The 26501-nt window shown below is 40.3% G+C and overlaps 1 protein-coding gene across 1 annotated transcript in view; it reads right to left on the bottom strand.

Moving 5' to 3' along the window:
- The window catches only part of ccser1 (coiled-coil serine-rich protein 1), a 135721-nt gene that overhangs the window by 107927 nt on the left and 1293 nt on the right, over positions 1–26501 (bottom strand). The window contains exons 2-6 of the mRNA XM_080893181.1: positions 21496–22513; positions 20397–20814; positions 15680–15864; positions 7546–7636; positions 4895–5000 (exon numbers count right to left, since the gene is read on the bottom strand). Of these exons, the coding sequence (XP_080749307.1) occupies positions 4895–5000; positions 7546–7636; positions 15680–15864; positions 20397–20814; positions 21496–22488 (1793 nt within the window). The 5' untranslated portion in view covers positions 22489–22513. The remainder of the gene's footprint in view (positions 1–4894; positions 5001–7545; positions 7637–15679; positions 15865–20396; positions 20815–21495; positions 22514–26501) is intronic.

Genomic DNA, 26501 nt, shown 5'->3' with positions numbered 1-26501 from the left:
TCTCACCACGCTGATTTATGTCCACGGAGATGTTAAATTGCGATGTAATGTCATCACAGCAGCTTTGACTGGCAGCTGCAGTCACGGAGAAACTTGCGTATCTCTGTTCGGGAATAGCAGATAGAGCGTAGGCTCTGAGAGGAGGGCCAGCGTTTACGTTACGAAAACACGATCGACTGTTTTAGCCTGACAGCCTGAGGTGTTCTTCAGTAAACTGGACTACCGACAGAAGGACCCGAGGCCCCGCTGCACTTTTTCGGTAAGTTAAACGTGTTTGTAAGCTAATCCGTAACTACCGTCCTTAGCTCGGTGCTGAGACCTAGCTAGCTAAGATGAGCACTTAGCTGTCGGGGAAACTTGTTTTCGTTCGTTAGCTAACCCGTGCAGGTGAATGAATTTACCCTGACTAAAGAAATCAAGAGAAACGCTCCGGGCTGCTCAGTCACTAATTATCGTTACTGTACTTTTATTACAAGTGTTATACTGTAAAAGCAACAGGTTGTACACTACTTCAGCTCCTGTGCGGAGCTGATTATTAAATATGTGCAAACAACAGCATGTTTTCTGTCTCTTGCCACATCTTTAAAGACGGTAACACCATTTTTTTAAAAAGCTTGTACTTCAGTAACTCCTCATTAATCAGTAACTGTGGATTAAACTGTAGAACTGAAAAAAATGTAAGAGAAGAGCTTCAGATCCTGAGTGTGTGGGACAGAGAAGGATCAGCTTTATTTCAGACTTGAGAGAAACTTTATATTTCAGTTTGTTATGGTTCTGTTCTCTTTGTGATTACAGGAGCTGCCCTCAGATTCAGACCTCAGCACCACCCAGTGACAGCAGACAGATCATCCAACATGTTCACATGTCAACTGCAAAATTAACTGATGAAAACAGTACAAAGGTTAAAGTACCACATGTGCTGTCAGTGAAGGCTGCAGCTGTTTATTGATAAAGTTAAAGACAAAAAGTCAAAAGGATTCATCACCAGCAGTGCCAGTATATATCAGCATTAACAGGACCTCAGTTTGGTGTTTTACAAAGCTGCTCATCTCAGACCTGTACAGCTTCCGTTTTAAATACTTTATGTACTCAGCTGCATGAAGAGCACATTTGATTTTCTCTGACACAATTAAATAAAACCTGATGAAGGTCAAAGGTCGCCACTTGGATGTTTAACTGCAAACTTGTCATCTGGAATTCTTTCAGTTTTTTGCAGATAGTGTGTCATTTACCATAAAGTGATACAGAGTTATTCATACCAGAGTAACCAGAGAGGATCATATATTTTTAAATATATAACTTTCTACAGGACTGTAGCCTCTGTGGAGTGTGCAGCTGATCTCATCACTGTCTAAAAATTGAAACAAAACCTAAGCAGTGCTGAATCCTTCAATAATACAGACTATTAAAGTAACAGGTGTGTAGCATTGCTAACTAGCTTTACACCTCCACCTCAAGTCACTACTGCGCAGACTCTGGCTCCAACAATGCAAGATGGCAGCCTCCACAAGCTGGATATTTTGGCTTCATTTTTGCACAATGGGTGGAGGCGCTGTCGCATCGTCCATGTTTTCTACAGTCGTTGCTGTAAAGAGTGCAACACAAACAGAAAACTGAGAATATTCACCTTCAAAGCTGAACCTTTAGAAATGGCGATGTGCGATTGTGGCTCAAGAGTTGGCAGGGCATCTTGTAATCGGAAGGTTGCCGGTTCGAGCCCCGGCTCGGACAGTCTCTGTTGTTGCGTACTTGGGCAAGACACTTCACCCGTTGCCTAGTGGTGGTCAGAGGGCCCGGTGGCGCTAGTGTCCGGCAGCCTCGCCTCTGTCAGTGCGACCCAGGGTGGCTGTGGCTACAATGTAGCTTACCATCACGTGTGTGAATGGGTGGATGACTGAACGTGTTAAGCGCTATACAAATACAGGCCATTTACCATTTTAAAGTTTCACTACGGCGTGGAGATTAAATGGTGAATGTCTGCTGATAAGTTGGCATCTTCCATGCATTGTGTCAACTAAATTGGCAACCAGTCTGGTGAAACACATTTTCCCTTACAACTGTTAGTTACCCAGGGTTCACGGATTGATCTCTAGGCTTGTGTGACTGAGACCTTACATTTTTAGCTAAAAGCACCAGCGTATTCATCTATTCATGCTTTGGTTCATTCATCTGCTTTCTCTGCTAAAGGGATCCTGTCAAAACACCAAGTCATGTCACTGTTTTGATCAAGAGGGATCGAACCAGTTCCTCAAGTTTTGACATTTCCAGGCTAAACATCGCTGGCTCAGTTCAGACAAGCTCAATCAAGCCAAAGAAGGTTTCAGCAGAATGTTATTTTTGCCATGACCTTGTACACAGAAGGCAATAATGTAAATATTTTTGAGCGTGTCTCTATGTGTGCGTCTGATATGAAAGCTCCTCCACTGCTTTTCAATGATAAGTGAGACTTCACTATAAATGAAACAACCAATGAGTCTGACAAAAACCTTGGATGATTTGAAAAGGTTGACTCCCGACTTGCATGATTCACTGACACTGTCTAGACACAGAATGTCTCTCTATTCATTGAAACTTTCAAAGAGAAGCGTTAGAAGCGTGATAAAAAAAAAAAAAAAAGAGGCCCCGGTTAAGTCCAGTGACTCAATGGTATAGTATAAATCTCTACTTTAAAACCACTCACACAAGTTGATCTGCACTGTCTCCACAAACAGAAGATCAGAGCTAGTTTATTCAAGGAAAAACACATTTAGACAGACACAATTACTCTGTGGGTTCCAGCAGAGATAAATTCAACTAGTGAGTGGAGAAAGCAATACTGAAAGGTAAAGCAATAATCATCTTTATCTAGCCAATGGTGCTACAACCCCTTTATTACTCAGTTGGCTCCATAAAACCCAAATAAGCCCCATCTGAAAAGCTGCACTGTGTGTGTTTGTGCTTGTGTATCTTTATGCAGACAAATGGCTTTGCATGCAGGTTTGTGTGCGTCCAGTAAGACTTGTCCTGGTTCTGGGCAAAAAGAAGCAACAAGTGGGCAAATCTAATCTGATTTTGAACTGTCCTTGGCAGTGGAGCACATGTGTAAACAGAAACTCTTAAGTGTTTTGTTTCAGTCGCTGGCTACAAAGGGACAGAGGAGAGGAGGACAGCTTGCATATTTATTCAATCAGAATTAATTTATTTATATTCCTTCTTGCTGTCTCATCTCTAAGAGAGGAAAAGATATAAAACATGTTTGCATGCATTTACACAGAACATTCAACATCAGCAAGTCCCAGAATAGACAGTAACCGCCCAGCTTTCTCGCTCTCTTCTAACATGGATTTTATAAGGTAAAATGAAAAAAACACGCCCACACACACACACACACACACTGTGCATGGCGACATTTTTTATGTGATTCTGGTTCTATTATCCCAGTCCGATATAGTCCTGGTTTAAAAAACATCCAAGTGAGACTGGGATTTCATTAACAGACATGTTAACAGAAAGTGAGAAAGAGAATTTTGACAAGTTCTCTAAGGTGCTGGGAACACCCTACCTTCCAAATACCTTTAAAAAACTGTGTGCAAGTTCACCTCCAATAACTTGACTCACTCACTGATGATTTGGGCATATTTTTACTTTTGTGTACTGCACTTACAGGTCGTTGCAAAACAGTAACACTGTGGTATTATTTTTTATTTCAAAAGTGTCCTCACCTTACTTCAGCGTGCATTGTTCAGGGTAATAATACACTCACTGGCCACTTCATTGGTTACACCTTGCCATCCCTTTGTTGGACACCCTTTTGCCTTCAGAACTGCCTTAATTCTTCATGGCACAGATTCAACAAGGTAATAGAAACACTCCTCAGATATTTTGGTCCATTATTTGGAATGAGTTGACTGTGGAGGCCGTTTGAGTCTGATGAATCCATTGTTAAAGGAACAAGAGTTTGAAATGATGTAATCTTTGTTATGTTACTTAAAGTACCCATCAGAAGATAGCTACACTGTGGTCATAAAGGGACATGGTCAGCAAGGAAGGCTTTGGAGTTTAAATGGTGCTCAACTGGTACAACGGGGCCCCAACATCATTACATCATCACCATCAGCCTAAATCGTTGATAGTGAGCAGGATGGATTCATGTTTTCATGTTGTTTACACCAAATTTTGAACCTAGCATCCAATTAGCAGCAGAACTCAAGACTCTTTAGACCAGGCAACACTGGTTGGATCTTCTATTGTCCAATTTTGTTGAGCGTGTGTACAATGTAGCCTCAGCTTCCTGTTCTTAGCTGACTGATCTTCTGCCACTGCAGCCCATGTGCTTCAGGGCTGTGCACTCAGAGATGCTCTTCTGCACACTTTGGTTGACACACGTGATTGTTTAACTTACTGTTGACTTGCTATCAACTTGAAGCAGTCTGGCCTTTCTCCTCTGGCATCAGCAAGTCATTTTCACCCAGAAAACTCCCATTCATTGGATATTTTGTCTTTGTTGGACCATTTTCTGTAAATCTCAGATATGGTCAAATCTAAGTTGTTGAAATACTCAGACGAGCCCAACAACCATGTCACATTCAAAGTCACCTTTCTTCCCCATTCTGATGCTGTTTTTGAACTTCCAACAGGTCTGGATGCCTACATGCTTAAGTATATTGAGTTGCTGCCATGTGATTGACTAATTAGATATTTCTGTTAACGAGTAAAAGAATGGGTATACCTAATAAAGTGGCCCATGTGTTTTAAAAACTAGCTGCTGTTTTCCCTTTTTTTAAGAAGCCAAACAACTCTGCTCTTTATAAAATTACACTAAATGGACTTAAGAATTTTTAAGACAGTCCCTATAAACATATGTATAACACAAAGCACAGAAAAGCACTACAATAAAAACACACGTATTTATTACCTCTGAATATTTTCTTTTCCCAAAACGCGATCTCCAGATGGGTCCAAAGGTGAGGGCAGCAGGTTCAGACAGGAAGCTAGAGACTGGCTGGAGTCTTCTCTGGACACTGTGCACACAACCAAACAGACATGTAATGAATTGAAGTTGTTTTCTCTAACCCCAGGTGACAATCTGACTGACAACATATGTTAGCCTAAGAAGAATTCACAGCTCTCTGTTTAAATCTTCTTTTGAGATGAATTAGAGCTATAAAACTTGGATCAAAGAGGTTATTAAAATTCAGTAGTGATCCGTTGGGATCATCATACCATCAGTTGTTGTTTTTTGTGTTTCTTTACAATTATGCCTAAATATTCAATGGCACATTTAACAGGCCAATATAAAAGACAGTGAAATAAAAGTTGGATATAAAGCCAAGATTTGGTATTTCTTTATGTCTTTGCAAAGGTCTCTGTCTCTCACACTGTCCCTGTGTGATTCCACAGGGCATGAGTCACCATAGGAGTGAGAACGCAGAGCCCTGTGGGCCATAAATTGCTGTGAAACTGCTTGCTTTTTAATAACGGCTTCAACAAGCCACCTGAGAGAGGTCAAAATGAGGAGTACCGATGAGTGCGTGGGCGTAAGGGATTGTGAGATGGGTGTGCATCAAATTGTGTACGTATACATCATATACATCTTTATATGAACCTGTGCATGGATCTGCGCGTGTCTGTATTGTGTATTCTGCGTGAATGTCTGTTACGGTGTGTTTAAATGAGTTCCTGTAATTTGAGTTTGTGGAAGAACCTTACTCTTCTAATGCCAGCACAGAGTCTTAGTCCCTTGACTTTATGAGAACAATTCATCAAACCTTTAATTTCATGCTACAGTCTGCAAACCATTAGGTCTAATGACTAAGCATGCACGCTTGTGTGCTAGTGTGTATATTAATGATGGTGCCTCCCTTAGCTCTGCATCAGCCAGTGCCTGTAGAGATCTTTCCAGTGTGTGTGTGTGTGTGTGTGTGTGTGTGTGTGTGTGTGTGTGTGTGTGTGTGTGTGTGTGTGTGTGTGTGTGTGTGTGTTTTGACTGGCTGTGTGAGTGAACCACCCAGCCTCCCAATGCTCTTCAAACCCCATAAGCATAGGAAATTCTGTTTATTAGCGCTGAAGCTTCCATTGTATTCTTTACTTCTCAGTGCTGCTGAGCATTTTACTTTATTTGACTGCAACTGCAATATTCTAGGAGCCCATCTGGGACTTAAATATGGCCTAGAAATAGATGAATCCAACCTCACATTAACATATAATTTCACCGATAGATCTGTTGATAAGAGACAAAGCTAGTCGAGCTGACATAAACGCACCCCGTCGCTGCATTGTTGTAGTCCCTGTGTCTGAGCAACATGAAGCACAGAAATGGAGTATGATCACAAGCTCATGTTTACCTCGTTGAGTCATTTTCTTCGTGTGTTGCACTCTACCACACATCAACTATGTATATCTGTCTGGTTTGACGCATATTAATACGAACTAAACCTTTGCAAGCACAGGTCAGAAATATAATCAGTACAGACAGTAACTGCAAGAGCTTTCGATTTTGCTCAGTTATGTCTGCGCAAAAAAACAGCACTGCTGGTTAAAAGCTAACGATTTCACTGTAACATTGACTCATAACAGAAAAATCCCATTTTTAAGACATGGATGCAATAAAAGCCAATACATGAGCACACACAGAGTTTCTCTTAACAGATTTGTATGTTTGGTGGTTACACTGCACTTTTTCAGCGCAATACTATTCTTATGTGTTGTATGAGAGGAAGCTGGGGTTCAGGGTGTTTGGCACTCCTATGCTCTACCGTGGCAGGGCACGAGCAACGATTTTCCTCCGACAGACACTTTTCAACTGTGACGCATGTCAGGAGAAGTGTGATGGAAATGCCAGAACAACAAAGGAGATGAATTGGTGTAAATGAGGCAGCCGCATCAAAGTCCCAGCACGTGTTGAAAGAAGCAGGGAGAACACTGGTTTCATGCTTTAAGGTGATGAGGGAGAAGTGTACTAATAAAGGAAAAAGAGAGGCAAAGATTGAAGCAAAACCAGACAGGGGAGCGACTGTGACACCAGAGAGGAAGGTGAGAGAGGAGATATTCCCTTTAATTAAAAGAGATACAGATATAAAGGACATGAGTAATGTAACCTACAAACATGAGTCTGGGGGGTCAGAACTGTCCTCAAAGAGGGTCCAATCTGGCCCCCCAGACTGGATGGATTACCAAAGTGTAAAAGTCGCAATGAAGTCTTTTGTCATTGTAGTAAATGGGAGTGCAAATCATGAATCATAAAGAGTAAAAGAACTTGTTTAATTCCAAAAGATATCTCAGGGTTTTAACTTATGATGCAATTGTTCATCATCCAGTCACATGTCCATTAACTCCCCTACACAGAGTTCTTCTAGAAACAAGTCCCGCTGCATAGGAGGCATCTTGAAAAGCTATTTTGAAGTATTATCTAAATGAACTTTGCATGTACAGAATCATCAGTGAAATCTGCTAAGAACTGGTTAAAAAGATTAAAAATGGTTGCAGAATTCTCTCACCGATTTCCTACAATGTCACCGCAAAATATGCAAATGTTTATTATGGCGGAAACAGCAGAAAAAACGTTACCATGTCGGTGTCGCTGATCATCGGAGAGATCCAGATCTAACATGAGGTCGTCTTCATCCAGCTCCGAGGAACCCAGGTTGTTCAGAACATCCTGATGAGAAAGAGCAAAAACACAAACATGAAACAAACTCCGAAAAGGTGAGCGATAAAGCAACGACTAATTATTATCCTCACAATAACATAATACACGCTGGTGGTTTTTTTCCTGCTTTTGTAAAATGAACAAAAATAAAAGAGAATTTTTTGCCTGATGTTCTTATGATAGATCGTTTTAATACAATTTCAGCGAGGTAGTCATTAATCAAAAAGGTTCCGAAAACAAACGCTGAAACGCAGAATACTAATTACTATGTGACAACTTTACAAAAAATTATGAAACGATTCTCATCAAAGTAATCCAGGTGGGTCAGAACAATCAGAAGAAGAATCACTTAGCTGAAGAAATTAAACGTTATAAATATTAGAAATGATAATAATGCAGTTCTTTTTAATAGTGCACTGTATTTCTTCCCCCATTCTGCTTGCATTTAATAAGATATTTAGTTCTTCATCATTACATCCAAACTATCGAGAACAAATTGCTCTTCTTGTTATGCAGGGACGATTAATAAAGGGTTTAGTTTGAGAAAGCGAGAAAGTGCTCAATGAGGCTGTAGTTTGGTGCAGCCACTGTCAGCTTTTACCATGCTTCACAGGCTAAAAATTGCTGATGAATAAACAAGGGGAAAAAACAACTAGAAATCATGACAAAAAACGAGCCAGTGCCTTCTGATTACTGAGTTTAAATTAATTCTCTTATGTAAAAACCAGTGTTGTCCAAACGTCAACAATAATAATCCAACAAGAAAACCTCCCTCCACCTTGGGTGGCCTTGAAATATCAACATTATCTTCACTGACGTTACGGTTTTAAAATTTCTTACAAACTCTTTCAATTTCAGAAAATAACTGATAAGATTTTCCTAATCCTTCGTCTCTTAAATGAGCTATAGCCACAGCAGCGCAGTGAGTCATGCTTCATCACTTAACAGCAGATATTCACTTGTAATCTTTCAGCAGAAGCTTCCATGTTCTTGGCATTATGAGGTTATAATGACGCAGTAAGATGTGTTTCCTTTACGTTCAGGATTTTAAAAGTCAATACTGCCATCCAATGGTTACAAATGGGTAAATTCACTGCAAAAAAACACACAGAAGTATAGTGTGGCAAATACATGTATTAAAACACTGCATATTCCTGCCTAACAGGAAGTGTACTTATAGGCTTTATTTACCAGCTAATGTAATATTTATGAGACACTTCTACATAAACTCATATATGTCAACCTCCCTGGGAACATGTTTTTATCATCAGCAGGTCTCTGTTGACTCAAATGAAAATCACAACCTGCATGTCAATGCAGTTCTGCATCAACATGTAGTGTAAGTGGGTAGCATTCCTGTCCTGGTTGTACTGGTAGAAATATCTTCCCTGAACTTGTGTGCACTAAAAAGTTACAAACCAAAACCAGAGTGAAATACCAGCATTCACAAACTACCAAGTACCAGTCTGGCACAACATCTACAGATTAAAATGCATCAGAAAATCCAATAACCATCTCTGTTCACCCCTCATCACTGTTGTTTGGACATAAACTGCCTCCGAGCAACTCTGTATCGATCTCCTCCCATCTGAACCTCAAAGCTCAGTGGCATCCCTGACCATTAAACACACCTCTGAATTTCAAATCAGTTGACTTTATGTTCTCCAAAGCAGCAGTTACGTGTTTATGAACAGTCAAAATTCTATCCTTTCCTTTCCCCCTCTGGATGGCGGTGCGGTAAACATCAGAAAAAGCTCCGAACGCATTTCAGTGTGATGCGCCTGAACACGTAAGCCCTCATTTCAGGCATTAAAGCTAATAGCTAAAAGGTATTGGGAAAAGAAATGAAGAGCCAGACTTCACAGACTTCATTTGAAGCAAAATTACCCATTTTAATGTGCCCCTCCAACCACAGAAATGTGTTAATACGATTTTACAAGCCTGAGATGTCACCTTTTTTACATCACTAATGTGAGTTGAATGAGTATAATCCTTGAGTTAATAGAGATAATATCAGATTCTGCTCTCGTCAAAAAATGGCTCCATCTCTTAAATGCCTAGCAGAATGACATCCAAAACAGGGATAAGAGGAAGCAAGAGATTCTCTCTGTCCATAAAAAGCCAGAGGTTTCCATTCGCACTCTGTAAAAAATACCACATATACAGTCTATGAAAATTACATTTATTCACTTCTTTAATGTGGTGAATGCATTAGTATCGCAGCAGAGCAATTTGGCTTTGCAGCCAGGTATTATGGCTGCAGATATTTATGGAGTAAAAAATGACTTCCTTTCTGTCTGAGTCGACGATTCGCAGCCAGTTGTGTTTACAGTGCGCCTGAGGGCATGAAGGATTGAACGTCCAGTGAAACTTCCGTTGAATAACACCTACTTGAGGGGAAAAAAACCTTGTTTCACAACTTAACACCTGACATTTGACATTTTCTAACAGCCATCACTCAATACAGAAACACCAGTCGTCCAAGACCGAAGCAACCCGAGTAAAACGTTTTCATATTCAACGGGCGATTCGATAAGAGAAACAAATCCAGATATTTGCACCGCTGACGCTGTAAGAAACTCGCTCCGAACGCGTGGCTTAGACTGACAGAGCTACATTTCTAACTTCGGAAGCATGAAATCTTTCCGAGAAGATTAAGAAGATATCACATATTGCAGGTTAAGATTTATTTCAGGTCATCTTGGAAGGCCTGATGAAAGTTTGCAAGCATTTTGACAAGTCAGAGCAGGAACTCACAGGCAAATTTAACAACACAAAAAACAACTTCAACTCTGACACGAGGCTTTCTCAGAGAAAAAGTGTCGATCAGACCAGCTTTCAGATCCTCTTTACAGTGAAACAAGTATTTATTTCCAGTATCAAATCTTCATGGTCTGCGACGTGTACAGTCGGGGGAAATTGCCATGGAGCACTAATTCAAGGATCAGTTTGTTTCCATATAAATAGCTTTTATCATTATTATTATCATTATTATTATCATTATTATTATTACAGACTACTCATTCTCAATTTGCAATAAATAATAAAGAATATATTTGAATTTTCATGAGCTAGCTGTCAGACTTACATATAAAGAAAGCTATTGCAATTTGTTACTTTTTCTTTTAAATTCATTATTAATTCTTGTCTTTATTCAGCTGACTAGATTTGCTTGTTTCAACATAATTTTTAATAATTCTAAATGTTAAGTTTTACCACATTTTTTTACTGTTTTTTTTGTTACTACTACAATAACTGAACAACACATTAGAACAGTCTCAATAAAATATGCGCACCAAAGCCTCTCAAGTGCTGACAACCAGTTAAATAAAACCTAATTAATTAACAACAATAACCTTACTTATAATAATAATAATAATGATGATGCAATAATTTACTGCTGCCTTGATCTCAGGTACTTGTCTATCTTATCTGAGTGAATATATTCAAGTCTGAGTTTTGTTAAACAGTCGATTCTTGTTTTGATTTCTTGTGATGTTACAGATGTTTTTGATTCCTGTTGTCATCTCGTGGTTTTCTTGGTATTCATTTTCTCTGTTAGGATTCGGTGTTTTGGATCACGTTCTCAGTGATTGCCAGTTGTTTTGTATTGCTTGAGCGCTGCTCTTTATAGTCTCCTGGTTTTTCTATTATATTTCCAGTATCTTGAGCACGACTTCCTGGTTATTCTGGTTACTGTTTAGTGTTTATGGAGTCTGGATGCCTGTTAAGATGAATTACTGTTATAATGTTTAGTTGTTGAATTTCAATTTCTCTTTTGAGCTTGTTAATTTTCATGAGTGTAGTTGTCTTGTTTTTCTAAGTTTATGACTTTGTCCTCTAGTGTTTCCTTGTATCTGTCCTCTTGTTTAGTCCAAGTCTTCTTACGTCCACATTTAGTTATGTGTCTTTGCCTTGTTTGGGTTTCATTTGGCATATGTTTTCTGTATTGTCTTGCCTTGAATGTTGCTTAGTGTCTGACTCCCATGATTGCCCTGACTGTGTGTACCTGTCCCTTATCCCTAACAGTCCTTGTGTTTATATACACTCTAGTCCTCCTTATGTCCTTTGTCCTGTTGAGTGACTCTCCGTGTGAGCTGTCCTTCGCTTGCTCAGGTGTTTCCTGGTACTTTCTTGAATTACAGTCCACAGTTTTGTAGTTTAGGACTCTGATAATCCACAATAAAGTTTTACATTTCCTTTAGTGCTCTGCCTGCAGCGTTCTGTGCTCGGGTCCTCTGCACGACAATCTACACACTAAATGTGACAACTGCATACTTCAAAACCACCTTAAATTCGTGTTTATTTTGCAGCATTTTGGCTCATCTAGTCATTGGTGCGTATAAGTTGCAAGATCTTTTCTCCATAAACCATTACTGTCAGGGCTCTGCAGTATAACCATTGTGCATTAGCCTCAGAGAAAATCATTTGATTTGAACTTTCAAGTATATCATATTTGGTACTGCTTTTATGTGCTGTCTTGGGGCCAAGAGAGCATATAACACCAGTATGTGCGAACATCCTCTCTGTTTTTCATTCCCAAACCAAACCATCTGCTTGTGGTCATTACAAATTCTGTCTTGGAGAGGAAGTGAATCCTTATCTGTGTATGATTAATACAAGTGCCATTTATGCTATCTAGCCTGCACAAGGCAACAATCAGACTGAGAAATATGAAAACAAGAGCCACTCTGTATTACAACACTGTCTAGCAATCAAGAGACTGTCGATAGTTGATATACATAAGTAAAACAGTCAATGTAAAGTGAATTCTGCCATATACATATCCATCAAACTACAAACTAAAATCCATGTTCAAAGTTGTTTGTTCTCTGAGATAAGAGACAATTCCCCAAGAATGTTTTTTTCAGCCACTTTTGAGTGTAATCATTGTCAGACTGTCACAGTATTATCACAGCTGTCATTGAGAGACTTATGAGCAAACAACACTGAATATGGTGACAAAATAAATATCTCACAGCTTCTCAGAGGGATATCAAAAAACAATAACTACTGGAATGAAATCGCCAAACGGCTCAAGCAAACATCGGCTTGCTTCAGTCCACAGCGGCGCGTCACAGTTTATCTTTGCAAATTTAACAAATTAGTCATTTGTCACTGCAAACTAAATCTTTAGTTTTTTGTATTGTATCCTTCAGCCGTTCTCTGTTTTGCGTCGCATAATCACTGTATCCCACAGGCTCTGTAACACATTACCACCATAATCATCCGAACAGTATGCGTATAAACAATAAGCAAACCATTTGTATCCCAGTCATGCCCTCACTAAGTTTAGTTCTGTATTTAATTAGAAAGCTCACACTTAGGTATATACCTAACAGCTACCCCACAAATTTACATGACGGTAACAGTGGTGATGCATAATACACACTCCCAGGCTCGTACCTTTCCTTCATGACTCAGGCCCCTGACGGGCCCTTTATATACAAAGAAAAGGGAAAGAAGACATTCCTTCATCTTTACTGAAGTGTGCATCATGTCCAGAGACAGATGCAATGAGTAAGGTATAAAAGACTTGTATTAGGGGTTGGAATCACACAATCCCTCATAGTATGATACAATACCATAGCAATGAGGGATTTGGCAATACACTGCAAGACCATCATCTACACCTGACATGCACTCACCGACCAAGAATTAGAGTGCAGTAACCCTGCCATATTCAAATCGGCACGGTGAAACTGCTGATCTATTGGCAATTTCCCATACAGCCATCTATAGTGTTTACAAAGAATGGTCTAAAAAAGAGAAACTAACCAATGAGCATGCAGTTCTCTGAGTGAAAATGCCTTGTTGATGCCAGAAGTCAGAGGACGTCTGGCTTCTTATCAGCTGGACTGCTTCTAGCTGATAAAGAAAGCAACAGTAACTCACACAAACACTCGTTACAAGCCAGGTATGCAGAAGAGCATCTCTGAATGTACAACAGCAGAAGACCACTCCGGGTGCCACGTCCTGTCAGTTTAAGAGCAGGAAACTGAGGCATGAAATCATGGATCCATCCTGCCTAGTATCAAGAGTTGGGGGGATATTTTATTGTCCCACTTTGGGCCCCATTTGGGTACCAATTGAACATCATTTAAATGACACAACCAGCTTTGCTGAGCATGTAGATCCCTTAGTAATAATCTGTGAGTTGATGAACCACTTTTCCCTAATCCGTTTGTTAAGTACAGCTAAAAAAAAGAAGTGGTGACCCTCAATAAACTGTTCCACCTCTACAGTGTACACTTCTGCATTCACCATTTCATTTACAGTCGATTCAACAGCGTCTCATTTCAAAATGTTACTTCCTGAGATTATCAGGACACTTACTCACCACCAACATACCATCACACCAACAATTTACAACTTTTTTTTCTGAGTCAAAGCTGAAAAAGTAAACAGAGCTATGTCTGCATTGCTGAGGGCATGCTGGAACATTTAGTGTTTGCATAGCCAGAGGCATGAGCACTGAGTGAGATTAGGCCGGATCCTTTATTACATTACATATTAAATGGCATTGCATTAGTGGTCGGCTATGATTGAGGCCAATTACATCTTCTCTTTTTATTCCCTTTCAAAAGAGACACAATTTTATACTTGAAATGACAATCAAGTAATCAACTAAAGAGGGTATTTTTCCCCTCATTATCTTTATGTGTATTGTTGAAATTAAATGTAATCATTTAAAAACATGGTTTTAAATAGCAAACCATCTTCATCCAGACAAGGTTTAATTTTTTTTTTTTTAATTAAGTAGTAAGTAGTACTAGTAAGCCTGTAAATGCATTTCAAATAACCCTTCATGTACACTGAGTAGGCGTGCCAGTATGAACAGGCAGTACAGTGTTTACACCATTGCTGTGTTTGCACAGCAATGGCAAAAAGTAAGGTCAGAGAGTCGTAGCACTACTTTAATAATGACTTGATGTTGTTAGTGAAAGTGACCAAACCCAGCAGCATTTCCACAAGTATCCTCTTTAAGGGTACTTTAGCCAGCGTGAACGTTTTACATTTAGAACTGCACAACTTTTATTCAGCACCAGTATACCCCACCCTTAGTGTAGTTTGTTTGTGCAGATGTTAATGTGGTAATTCCACTCAGGTGTGGATCAAAACAAGACGCTTTGGAGAAGGTGGTATGAGTCCAGTTCCAGATAAACTCCAGTGGGGTTTGTTTTTGGCATAAATGTGATCCGACTTTGATCCGATCCAACTACTGTGTGTATGCTGAAAGTTGGAGCTAAACGCCTTCCTGTAGCCAGCTATGTGGCCCATTCTGGGATGCAGCAGAGTATTATAGACATGAACAAACTATAGCAACTACCTGCAAAATTAACCAGTAGCTCACTTGGTATGTTGCCTTATTGACAATTTGGTCAAAGGACTACATTTTTTATCTCCTTCTGTATTTATTTAGTTCACGTGATTTGTAGTGATGCTTTTGGATTTGCTTGAATTTTCTGTGTGAAAAGAAACAAAATCACAAACTCCATACCAGAGTAAACAAACCGTAGGCATAAAAACACCTTAAATACCTGTAACACTGTTTCCACAATTGGTTGTTACAGCATTTATCACAATAAAATCAATTGTCCCTTCATGTTAGCTATGTTTCTGAGGAGAATTTCTTTGAAGCAGGGCCAACAGAGTGGTGTGGCCAATATCTCATCTGAGATGCGTGCATTTAATAAAGTGCCTCCATCACTGACCAAAAAGGCAAAACTCCCGTAGACACCTCAACACAAATGAGTATATATGCATGATATAAAGCAACACAATACCACACAAATAATAAAGCACAAAAGTGCTTTAAATATACAGAAACACACACAAATGATATATTTTTAACTTTTTTTTTCTTTACACTTTTGTGCTTTATTATGTATTATAACCTCACAAAAATATATGACTAGCTGATGTAAAATATATACATAAATAAAAAATAGTTTACCGCAAATGTGCACAAACAACTACTGATGACATAATCATCAAAGGGCACTGCTGTCGAATAAACACACAAACAAACACAGAAAGCTTAAGCCCTACCAGGCTCCCGAGTTTAGACGATGAGGAGTTGTTTCTGTGTTTGAGCAGACCACATCCCTCCATGCCGGGGGCTTCTCTGTGGTTTCCATGAATACGAGGACCACCAGCCCCCTCGGACGAGGAGCGCAGACGTCTTTCCATCCGCATCACCTCGTGGTAGGGGCTGGCACTGCTGCACAGTGAGGCTGGAGGAAAGAATGAAACAAAGAGAATTACACAATCAGACAGATGGAGAGAAATAATGTATTCAGGTGAAACTGTTATAACAGTGATTCCACAATCATGTTTTATTGTATTACTAATGCAGTCAGCCCTATTTCCTGTTAGAAAGGGGCTTTTGTTTCATGAAACTAAATCACAATGTTTTATATATTCAGCATTTTAAACGACATTCAATCTTCCATTTACAAAGCTTTTCAGCAATATTGCTTTTGGTCAAATGCTATTTATTGTTTTCAGGGGAAATACTCCTTAGACAGATAAATGAAAGATTGTTATAATTGCTCTATTTTGATCTCCTAGAAGATTGAAGTGAAAACAGAGAGACAATACCACATCCTGTCACTAAGCAAGAGGAGACACACAGACACACAAAAACAAGACTTTGTATGAGCCATTTTATCTTCCTTATTTCTTGCTACACTTGCACACTGTTACCTGAACCTTTACACGCGCAAACAACAGTCATGTAAGTCGGTAGTCTTCATGCAAGAACTAAGCAGACATGAGAACACTGAAGAAGTGCCATGATTGCATCTGTAACTACACATGGAGTTACAACACATTGGGACCCTTATTGTAGACTGTTCAAATGTTTGCACAAAAAATTCCTTTTTTGTAGAGTCAACAGATGAGCTTATTTGTCTCAGTGATAGTCTGTCAGTAGTTCTCACTGCCTGGAAGCCAGAAACTCAAAGTGTAAATCAATATTCAGCTATTTTCCTTCAGGAGGGATTGCAACATGCTGTGTGTGTCTGTGTGTTGCTAAAATAGGCCATTAATACCATGTTACGTGTTCGCTTGCAGACAGTCCTTCAATCAAGCCATGTTTCGACTGCACAACAGCATGCCTTGAACAGTTGCAATAATCAAGGTTACAGTCCTTCTAGAGTTTCTAACAGAAGGGGGAAAAAAGGCAAATCGGGAGCATCATCAAAGTGTATCAATGCCCACATTTTATACAGGAAACGTTTTGAACATGACTAAACCTCGGTGGATTATCAAGTTTCTTATCAGTCTCTTCAGTTTCAACTGTGAAGGTAACAAAACAACAATTTAGCGCTACAGTGGTTAACACATTTGTCTCACAAGTGAAAGATCCTCAGTTCAAGACCGTGAGGAAACACAAATCCAGTCAGAAGGCGACATAATGCCAGCACTAAGCCCGGATAAAAGAGAGGACTGCATCAGAAATGGCATCTGGCATAAAATTGTGTGAACCAAATCAAACGAGTGGATCCATCTGCTGTGGCGAAGAAAATAAGGGAGCAGCCAAAAGTGCCTGTACTGCCGGTATGCAACTGACCTCTGATTCCTCATCAAACAGTTTAGACAGTCCTCCCAGTGAAACCCTGGACTTCATGTTTGAATGATTCAAATTTTCTTCTTCTATCGCCTGGTGCCTTTAGGTCTCGCCACAGCAGATTGTCTGCTTTCATCTCACTCGATCTCTAACATCCTCTTCTGTCGCTTCTGTGGTCTTTCTCTTGTCCTTCTGCCTGGGAGCTCCATATTCAGCATTCTGTGTCCAGTATATCCACTATACTTCCTCTGCACATGTCCCAACTGTCTAAACCTTGCCTCTCTAACGTTGTCTCTAAACCACTCAACCTCAGCTGTTCCTCATTTCTTTTCCATTCCAGTCAGTCCTAACAAAAATCTTAGCATCTTCAACTCGGCTTCTTGTCTTTGTTGTAAGTGCCAAACCACACATCATAGTAGGTCTCAGTACCATATTGTAAACCTTTCTTTTCACTCTTGCGGATTCCTTCTGTCACAAATCACCCCAATAGTCGTCACCAACCGCTCAACCCTTTCTTCTTCGCCTCTCTTGAGCACTCAGCTGCTCAAGAGAGCCGTTTTGTAGGCATTTTTTGTTGTTACCAGAGAAAGTCTGGCAAGAAGAAAGTGCGCATTGTGTTGCAGCAGCTGGAGGTGAATTAAGGATAGCATTAACAAATCAGCTTTATTTAAGAAAAACACTTTCAATGTGACACTTACTGTTTCAGTCAGTCCACAGCTGCCACTAATTTAATATACTGAAAGGATTTTTCCAGATTAACTGCCTGAGCTGCTGCAAGAAGGACTGACAGCCACACGAGTTTCAAATCTGATTTGAAATTCATGTTGCCGATTTCCAGCCCTAATTCGTTTATTGTCTGGAAACATTCTCACTCCCAACTTTGAATTAGCAAACAATTTGGAAGCAAACAATGCAAAGGCATTATGCTCCGTATGTCAATACAAATCATCTTGTAGTCTGCAATCATCAAGTGGGAACAAGCTGTGAGACATGAGAATAATATCATTTTAAATCTCGATTATGCCAATTTACAGCACCTCCACTTATCAGCTTCCTGGGAGAATCTCTTTGATAGGCTTGATAATGAACTCTCAAGATTTTTATTGGCATTCTAATTCACACTTGTACAATCACGCATAGGGAAGTAATAAAACCAAACAACACTGAAGTAGCAGGAGCATAGCATCACTTTAACTTCATAATAAATGTTTACTGTCAAACTCATTTCAGCAGAGATGAATGTGGATCTTTTTTGATGAAAACGTAACAGTGACTATATTAACAGCAATTTGTTCAGATCATACTTACAAATGAACATCTCCAATAATACAATAATACTGTTGCCATAAATTTTTTCATGGAAAAACAACAATTTAGAATCCGACAATGATTCACGTTCAATATGTTTGCATGCATCAGCATGTGACGCAGGTCCACGACATGTTTGAGGACAGTGAGACAGTGATGAGGTGTATGTTAGGAGTGACAGATGAGTTTAAGGTGGGGTAGGATTACATCAGGGATTGGGCCTGATGAGCCCTCGTTTGTAGTAGTAGCGCAGAATTCTCTATCGACTATAACGTTTGATGACATTGCGATTGCCCCTGAGAGTAAGTAGCAGGTGGAAGAGAAACAGGTGGGGTGGAGGTATGCTCTAGAAAGGAGGAATGAAAGTTAGAATACACGTCTGTGAACGAGAAGGAGACAGGTGTAACAGTGACCATTCAATGAGCAGAAGGGGTGAAGTCAGATGAGTTTAAGTACTTTCGCCTGTCTCATGCAAATCCGAAGCAACAAATGGTGCTTAACAGAGATGAAGAAAAGAGTGCAGCCAGGGTGGAGTAGGCGGACAAAGGTGTTAGGGGTGAGTTGTGATAGAGGATAGCAGCAAGAGTCAAAGGTAAGGGCTACAAGATGGTAATAAGACCTGATATGATGTATGCTATACTGCCATAAGTATTTATGCACCCACCCAAATAACTGAGTTCAGGTGTTTCAATAACCTTTATAGTCACAGGTGTACAAATCAAGCACCTAACATACACACTGCTTCTGAATACCTTTGTGAAAGAATGGGTCGCTCTCAGGAGCTCGGTGAATTCCAGCCTGTGCAACAACTCCGGTATTCGACAGTCAACTATTAGTGGTATTATAACAAAGTGAAGGTTATATATAAAGTGGTAGGCGACATAAAATCACAGAGTGGGCTCAGTGACTGCTGAGGTGCGTAGTGCGCAGAGTCAGTTGCTACAAACTTAATGTGACCTTCAGATTAGCTCAAGAACAGCATGTAGAAAGCTTCATGAAATGAGTGTCATATCATGATATCAATGATATCAATCAATACAGCAATTCCAAACAAGACAAGCCCAGGCATATCTGACAGCAAGAGCCATGTGTCAGCTTCTCACGATGATGATTTAGTACCAAATGTGTTTCGCCACTTGAGGCCAAAACACACCATCAGAATCCACACGACGTGGAGATACTAGCAACTGGTCATGTGCAACCAATAGTAAACAAATGACTCCCCCAAGCATGGCTCGGTGTGACAGGACGAGCAAACAGTGGAATGAAATTACTGATTTGGTTTGCTGTCTCACCACTATTGTGCTGTAAAGCTGCTTCTGCTGGCACCTTGTGGCAACAGATTTACACTTTCAATTATGTAGTCTGTCATCACTGACAGTAACTCGCTGGAAAAGGAGGACAGAAAATGCCCTCATTTTGTTTGCAGTAATAAATGCTGCTCTCTGCCGCTGCAATTACAGATAAAATGTTGTTCAGTAGCTTTTTCTCTATATCTTGTAAACTGTCATCAAAATCATGATCGTAAGTTCCCTTAAAATGTTGTGATATCGTTTTGAGCCTTTTATTGCCAAACCCTACACTGGTGTTTTGGAAATGCCAGTCAGTACAGTGAATCTGTGTGTTTAAGTCATAAAGTGTGGAAAGAAGTACAAGATGATGAAAGTGTCAAAGTGAACTAAGTGTATGTGTGAAGTTAAAGGCTTAGTTTCCAGCAAACGTAACGTGTGTACATTTTTTTCTTGGTGTGTGTTTCTTACATCATGGGATCAGCCCAGCTCTATGACTCACACTGACCACATAGGCTGTATACATTTGTATGCCCGTGGCTTTGGCTTTGCATGTAAATATGTTATTTACCTGCAAGCATTTGCTTGAATTTGATACCTGTGTGTGGTTTCCTCAAGTGAGAGGGTCTGGGTTCATGGCAGCCGCAGAAGCTTCCTCTTTCTTGAAAAGATCGCGTGGTTCTTGCCCTCCTCTCTGACTGCTCAGGGTTAGAGTGGCAGCCCTCACTGCGTACGACGCACGCCTCGCTCTCACTTGTGGTCTCTGTGTGGTAACCTGTCTTCCTCTCTAAGTCCAAGTCCTCCCTCTTCTCTGCTGACAACTCTTTCCTCGCTTCCTTCCTTTCCTCCTCCCTCTCCTTCCTCTCCTCCAGTGACTGTTCCCGCAGAGGTAGGCAGGGTACGGCCGTCTCAGGCTCCGAGACGGAAACGGCAGTTTCATAGTCCGTGTTGTTGGCTGTGCTGGTGTCCGGGAGTAAGGGTTTTTCAGTGCTTGATTGGGCAGGAGTGAAGAAAACCTGAGGAGAAGGCATTTTATTTAGTATGTGCAAAGTTCAAATTTCTCACTGGCAAGATAATGAAGCAAAAAGCTAACAGTTTACATACAGAAGATTGCCCTTCAGCTAGCATTTAAAAGGTGGATGTTTGTGTTCTCATGCACCAAAGTGCACATGTTTAGAAGGCAAAATAATGCAGTCTTTACTACTCTAAAGCCATAAAGGAAAGTGAATGGTTTCATTTTTTGAAGTTCCCTCAGCTGGCAGTAAAACAGAATAATATCTCTGAATAAATGCTTTGAAGGAGGAAAAGTTGTGAGCGTAAAGGTGTGAAATGCGAAGGGCAGAATTCAGACATGCACTAGTCTTCTTTTTCATGCCTAAGCTCTTTCAATAAAATGATTTTTTATGCCCGGTGCTCAACTTTTATTCCATATTTCACACACTCCAAACAGTGGTCACAAATACTCGTCCTTTGTGCTTGTTCTTGTTTTTGCATTTAACGGCAACTGCAGCTGTATTCCTGAAGCCCTAACATTTTTTGATCTTTTTAAGTCTATTTGGTTACATGCAGACCGATTACTTAGTAAATGTGGTGTGTTTTTATCATAAAAGCTGTTATGTGTTATTAAACTCATTGTTAGTCTATACTGGTTAACCCCATTTGATTTTAAACCTTCTTCAACAAAACAAACATGATACCTGGGAGGTAGAGACAGCCACGCTGAAGTTTTCTGGAACAGGTGGATGATCGGGTGGAGCAGCTTCCTTATCTACCCCTGGTGTAGAGGCCGGTTCTGGTGCTGAACCCGATCCGGGGCTCGGAGCTGGCAGCGCATCTACTTCAGATACAGAGTCTTCAGTGATTGGAATGAACTCGGAAGGAGTGATCGCTGTGGTTCGATCCTCTGATATCATAGGGGACTGGAGTGAGCTCTCACCACCAGCACCAAGTTCACCAGGCCAGGATCCTGGGGTGAGCCCTCCTGCCCCTGGAGTGATGGTAGCGGTGGTGCTGGGAGGCTCCAGCTTCACTTCAGGGGGCCTGTGATGATCAGATGTCCGGGAGAAGCGTTGGTGAGCTGAGAAAGACTTCGGAAGCAGCTGTTTCTTCTGGCGTGATGACCGTCTGTTGTTGTTACTGCCGCCACTGTAGTCATCGAGGATCCCGGAGTCATCGCCCTCATTGGTTCCCGAGCTGCTGATGCAGTTGATGAACACATTTCGATTGGTCGTAGAGGACGATGATGAAGCCTTGTCAAAGTCCTCAGTCTGAGAGCGTGTGATTTTCTTTTGCTTGTGGCTGCCAAATCCAAATGAGTGGCGTGACTTGGGCCGTCCGCCGCCATCGCTGAACCCCGTTGACACCGACGTGCTTATTGCCTGCTGATTATTTCCGTTGGCATCGGTGCCCTGTGTCAGCGGCGGTGTGAGGTTGAGGTTGATAGGCTGGACACGTGGATCGCTGTTCCGTTTACTTGCGAAGCTGAGAGACGGCGTGCGGAACAGGCTCCGCCGTTTCCCGGTGCTGCCGGAGCTGGAGTTGGTGCTGGAAGGCGAGGAGGTGTGGACGCCATTTCCCACTCCGCCTGAAGATGGAGAGGAGGGAAGGGACTCCTGCCTCTTGCTGCTGCTGCGGCGGAAGATTGGCAGGCGGGAAACAAGAGTTGATCGCCGTGAGCCTGATTCACCCATTTAAAAGCTGAGGCAGTGGGCCACTCTGAGAGAACAAGCAGACAGAAACATTTAATAAATAAACCATTCATCAACTCCTGAATACTGCATGGCATACACCACTTCTTCTCTGGTGCCAAACCCTTATGTGGCTAAGAACTCTCAAAGTCCGGTCCATTAACCCTTGGAGCACAATTTTATTTTTCAAAAATGGAGTTTAACTGCACAAACTGCTCACATTTCCCACTCTTAAAGTTCCTGCTGCATCTTTACCCATTCTGATATGGAAAAAGTGTCATACTTAAGAGATTTTTCCCAAATCGGGCATGTGAAATGACTCCTTAAACCAAAACAGTGTTGTTTACACCATTTCTCCTACTGTCTATGTGTGAACTTTCTCTAATGGAAAAATTTTATCAAACACCTGCCTCAAAAGAGCTCAAAAGAGGCAAAAACAGAATCTGATTTCACATTTATTCCATACAAATAAAGTGGTTGTCAAGTCTGAATACACCCAGCATACTGAAGGGGCTTAGCTGAAGTGTACTTCTGTATATTGTACATCATTACATGTGAACAAAGACGGATCTAACACTCTCACAAAGGTGTGAGATCTCACAGAATGAGAGGCAGTATTTTTCATTCGGTAAAGCAGGTATTCTGGGTGTAAAAGGCCTTTTTGTCTGTCATCAGCCTGTCAGATAACATTCAGCGCTAGCAGCAGTCGATGTTCATCTGTTGAGCCACATCAATTCAGGGCTTGCTAAATGTCTGAAGACAGGAGGGATGAAGGGGTGAAAGACTTTAAAATAGTTCAATTATTTTTTTATAATGAGAATTTCTTTGTTTCTCTCTAGCACAAAAGTGGATTAAACTAACAAGAAAACCAAAAAATAACATCTGTTTTGGCATCGGCTACTGGACAAATTGTTTTTTTAAAAACATCAATACTAGCCGAGAACTTCACTTTTAGCGCATCCCTATTTTAAGGTCATCTGGCGTGTCTCACAAAAAAAACTGCTGCTCTGATACATCTCATATTTCATAAGATCAAACAGTAAAAAAGGCTCTTTATTGCCCCAAAACGTCATTTTCACTTGGAAGTGCATGTAAAGAAAGTTTTTACGTGACTATTATTAGATCTGCTATGAGACCTGGAGGGTTGATTTCTGTTTAACATTTCACACATTGCAATTAACATTTACTTGACAACTAAATTGTGCAGACAGACCTAACCCAAGGGGAGAGCCAGACAAACACAGAATGGAAAGAAGTGAAGAAGAGAGAGTTACAAAATATCCTAAGCGCTCTTTCAGGGGTTTTTTTTTGTATGGATGTACTAGAAAAAGATCAAATCTTAGCACAGTTATTTACAGATACAGTAAGTTCATTTTTTAAGGTCATTTGATAGAAAAAAGAATGTTGTACTCATAAATATACACTTTCCTTCTAATAAACAATTTAATTACGTTCCCACATTATACGAGACTTTATCCACTAAGTATCTCAACTTTAAAAAATGTTTCATTAACAGAGACTAACAGCAGCTAACAGATGCTAACAGCAGCTAACAGAGGTTTTTCTGCGCTTAACAACAGAAAAGTTCAGCGTATCCTCAAAGCTCACCTCGGTATCACAGAAGCAAGCTTCACTTAATTGTTTATCCTACATTGACCACCATAGCTAGGATTCTGCACTTGAATTAGGAGGGGTAAGGAAATGACGTCCAGTATCACCTTCAGCCATACGCAATATGGTTGAAATGACCTGTGGCTCTTTAGTGGTTCACTGTGTGTGTGTTCCCCTGGTCTTTCTCCTCTCACTATTAAATAAAGGGGAAAAAATGCCCCTAAAAAAATTCAGTAATGGATTTATAGATTTTACGCGCTGAACCTCTATGTGTTTGCAGTGGTGCAGATTATCCATACATTATAAACTACTATGTAGCTTTCACAAGCACTAATAAATCAGCCACTGACTGAAAGCACAACATGGAAAAGAACAAAATAGGAAAGACCAGAATTTTGGAAAAAAAATATAACAGCACCAGTACAACTCATGGCCAACCATAACTTCCTGGCCTATAGCTCACCCTCTCACCTGCACTGGCTGTTGAGAATACAAAATTAGAGCGTCAGCCTACAACAATGTTCCTCACATGACCTTACAAAGAGAGTCTCTGAGTAAACACAATGCCCCACTGCTAGTAGGAACTGACTAAAGTTCCCCTTTTTGAGTCATAAAGGAAGGCTTTCATTTGAGCAAATACTCCTGTCATTGTTTTTTTGCACTCAGTAAGCGTAACAGTGACTATGCAGTCCCTGTACTATTGAAGAGCCGACCTCTCTAAGAGCTCCTGAAGTGTTTTGTTTTCAATCTCTGCCTAATAAGCTTACATTAACACTCTCCACTCTGAAGTGGTGTATTATTAGTGTCACCTACCTGAAAATAAATGTTCTCATATTCTAAATGTGATGCAAATTTTAAATTACAATTTAACTCAATGCAACGTATAAAACAGAAAAAGAAGAGAGAGAGGAAGTCAATAAATAGTACTGCCAAACAACGGCGTTAATATCACACGCACACGTATTAGGCTAGGGTCTGTCCTCGATCACATCTAGCTGTTCGTGCAAGTCAAGACACAGCGGTCACCAGCCGTATCAAACGCTTCCTTTTCAGATTAGCCAACAGTTTAGTAGCTTTAGATTTTCAACCCACCACACAGCCATTTGACCTGGTCATAGTACTCTGGGCTAACCGATTAAGACAACCAATTAGACAGATTAAATCAGATTGAGAACGCCTCTCTCATTTAACAATAAGGGCAAACAACCTGTTGTCAGACTTTACAGGGGCTGAAAATGTCAAATATACACTCACTCAATACTACCTTTGGAAGCATTGTTTTATTATAATCATGCTGTCATCTATAATCTAACATAAAATTACATTATAGGCTCAAAAGAGCTAACAGACACTCAGGCATTTGACTAAACTCATCAGTAACTGCTCATGAAGCGAGGTTACCTACAAAAAAGGAAGCAAAACCTCACCTAATCTGAGTTCCCCTTTGCTTTGCAATTAGTCTGAGAGCTGCTGAGCTGAATGCAAAGTGTTCGTTTTGCTGTGAGCTGGCGTTGCTTCTATATAACTGTCCGCTTAGATGTTCACTTAAATCAAGAATTACTTGAATTGGAGAAGAAAGATTTCTAAGCACGTTTCTAGATCTCCAGCTCTAGTTTTCCCAAATTAAACACATGACAGGTTACGTTTTCTGTCATTGCGGCCTTCACTCCATGTAACAATAGTGATGCATTAAAATCACAATCCTCAAATAAACCAAAACAGAATGAAGAACTTTACTCATGCAGCGCTCTGTGGTTTTTGGCATCTTATCGACACACCCTACAACAATAGTTAACAATCAGCAGACAATGCCACAAAGACACCCTCCCATCTCAGAGTAATTTTACACTGATACTCTACATGATCATCGGTTTGAAATAATAGGTGTGTATAGGGTGTGAAAAATGGGTGTTTCCTATAAAACAGGTTCTGGGTGCGATAATTTTGAAAACCATAACCACATGTTAGAGTTAATGCAAACCATACTCTTCTATTCAATGTAATGAAAGATTGCAGGGAAGGAGTGCTATTTGAAAAGCGTGTGTTTTCATAGAAGGAGTAAGCAGGCTGCAATGCTGCTGTAGACAGTGTTATCAAAGAAAAACATTCCCATATTTTTTAGCAAATACCTCCATGCTGAAAAACATAAATACTACTGGATTTGAACTACAAGCTATAGTGCTACATTACAAATAATCTAGTGATACAGCCAAGGTTATAACTAGTCTTTTATCAGTCTATCTCATCTAGCTTCTTCTGACTGTCTGTGTTGATAATATTTAATAGACGCACACACCTCTTTCCCACAAGCCAGGGCATGTGGAGAAAACAAAAAACAATCTTAAGCGATAGGATGCCAATTTAACCATGAATGGAACTGAGAACTGTAATCCGTCACCATTGCT

This window comes from Rhamphochromis sp. 'chilingali' (genome assembly GCF_963969265.1).
Source record: "Rhamphochromis sp. 'chilingali' genome assembly, chromosome: 10".
Taxonomy (NCBI): Eukaryota; Metazoa; Chordata; class Actinopteri; order Cichliformes; family Cichlidae; genus Rhamphochromis; species Rhamphochromis sp. 'chilingali'.
This window is presented reverse-complemented; position numbering and strand designations above follow the sequence as displayed.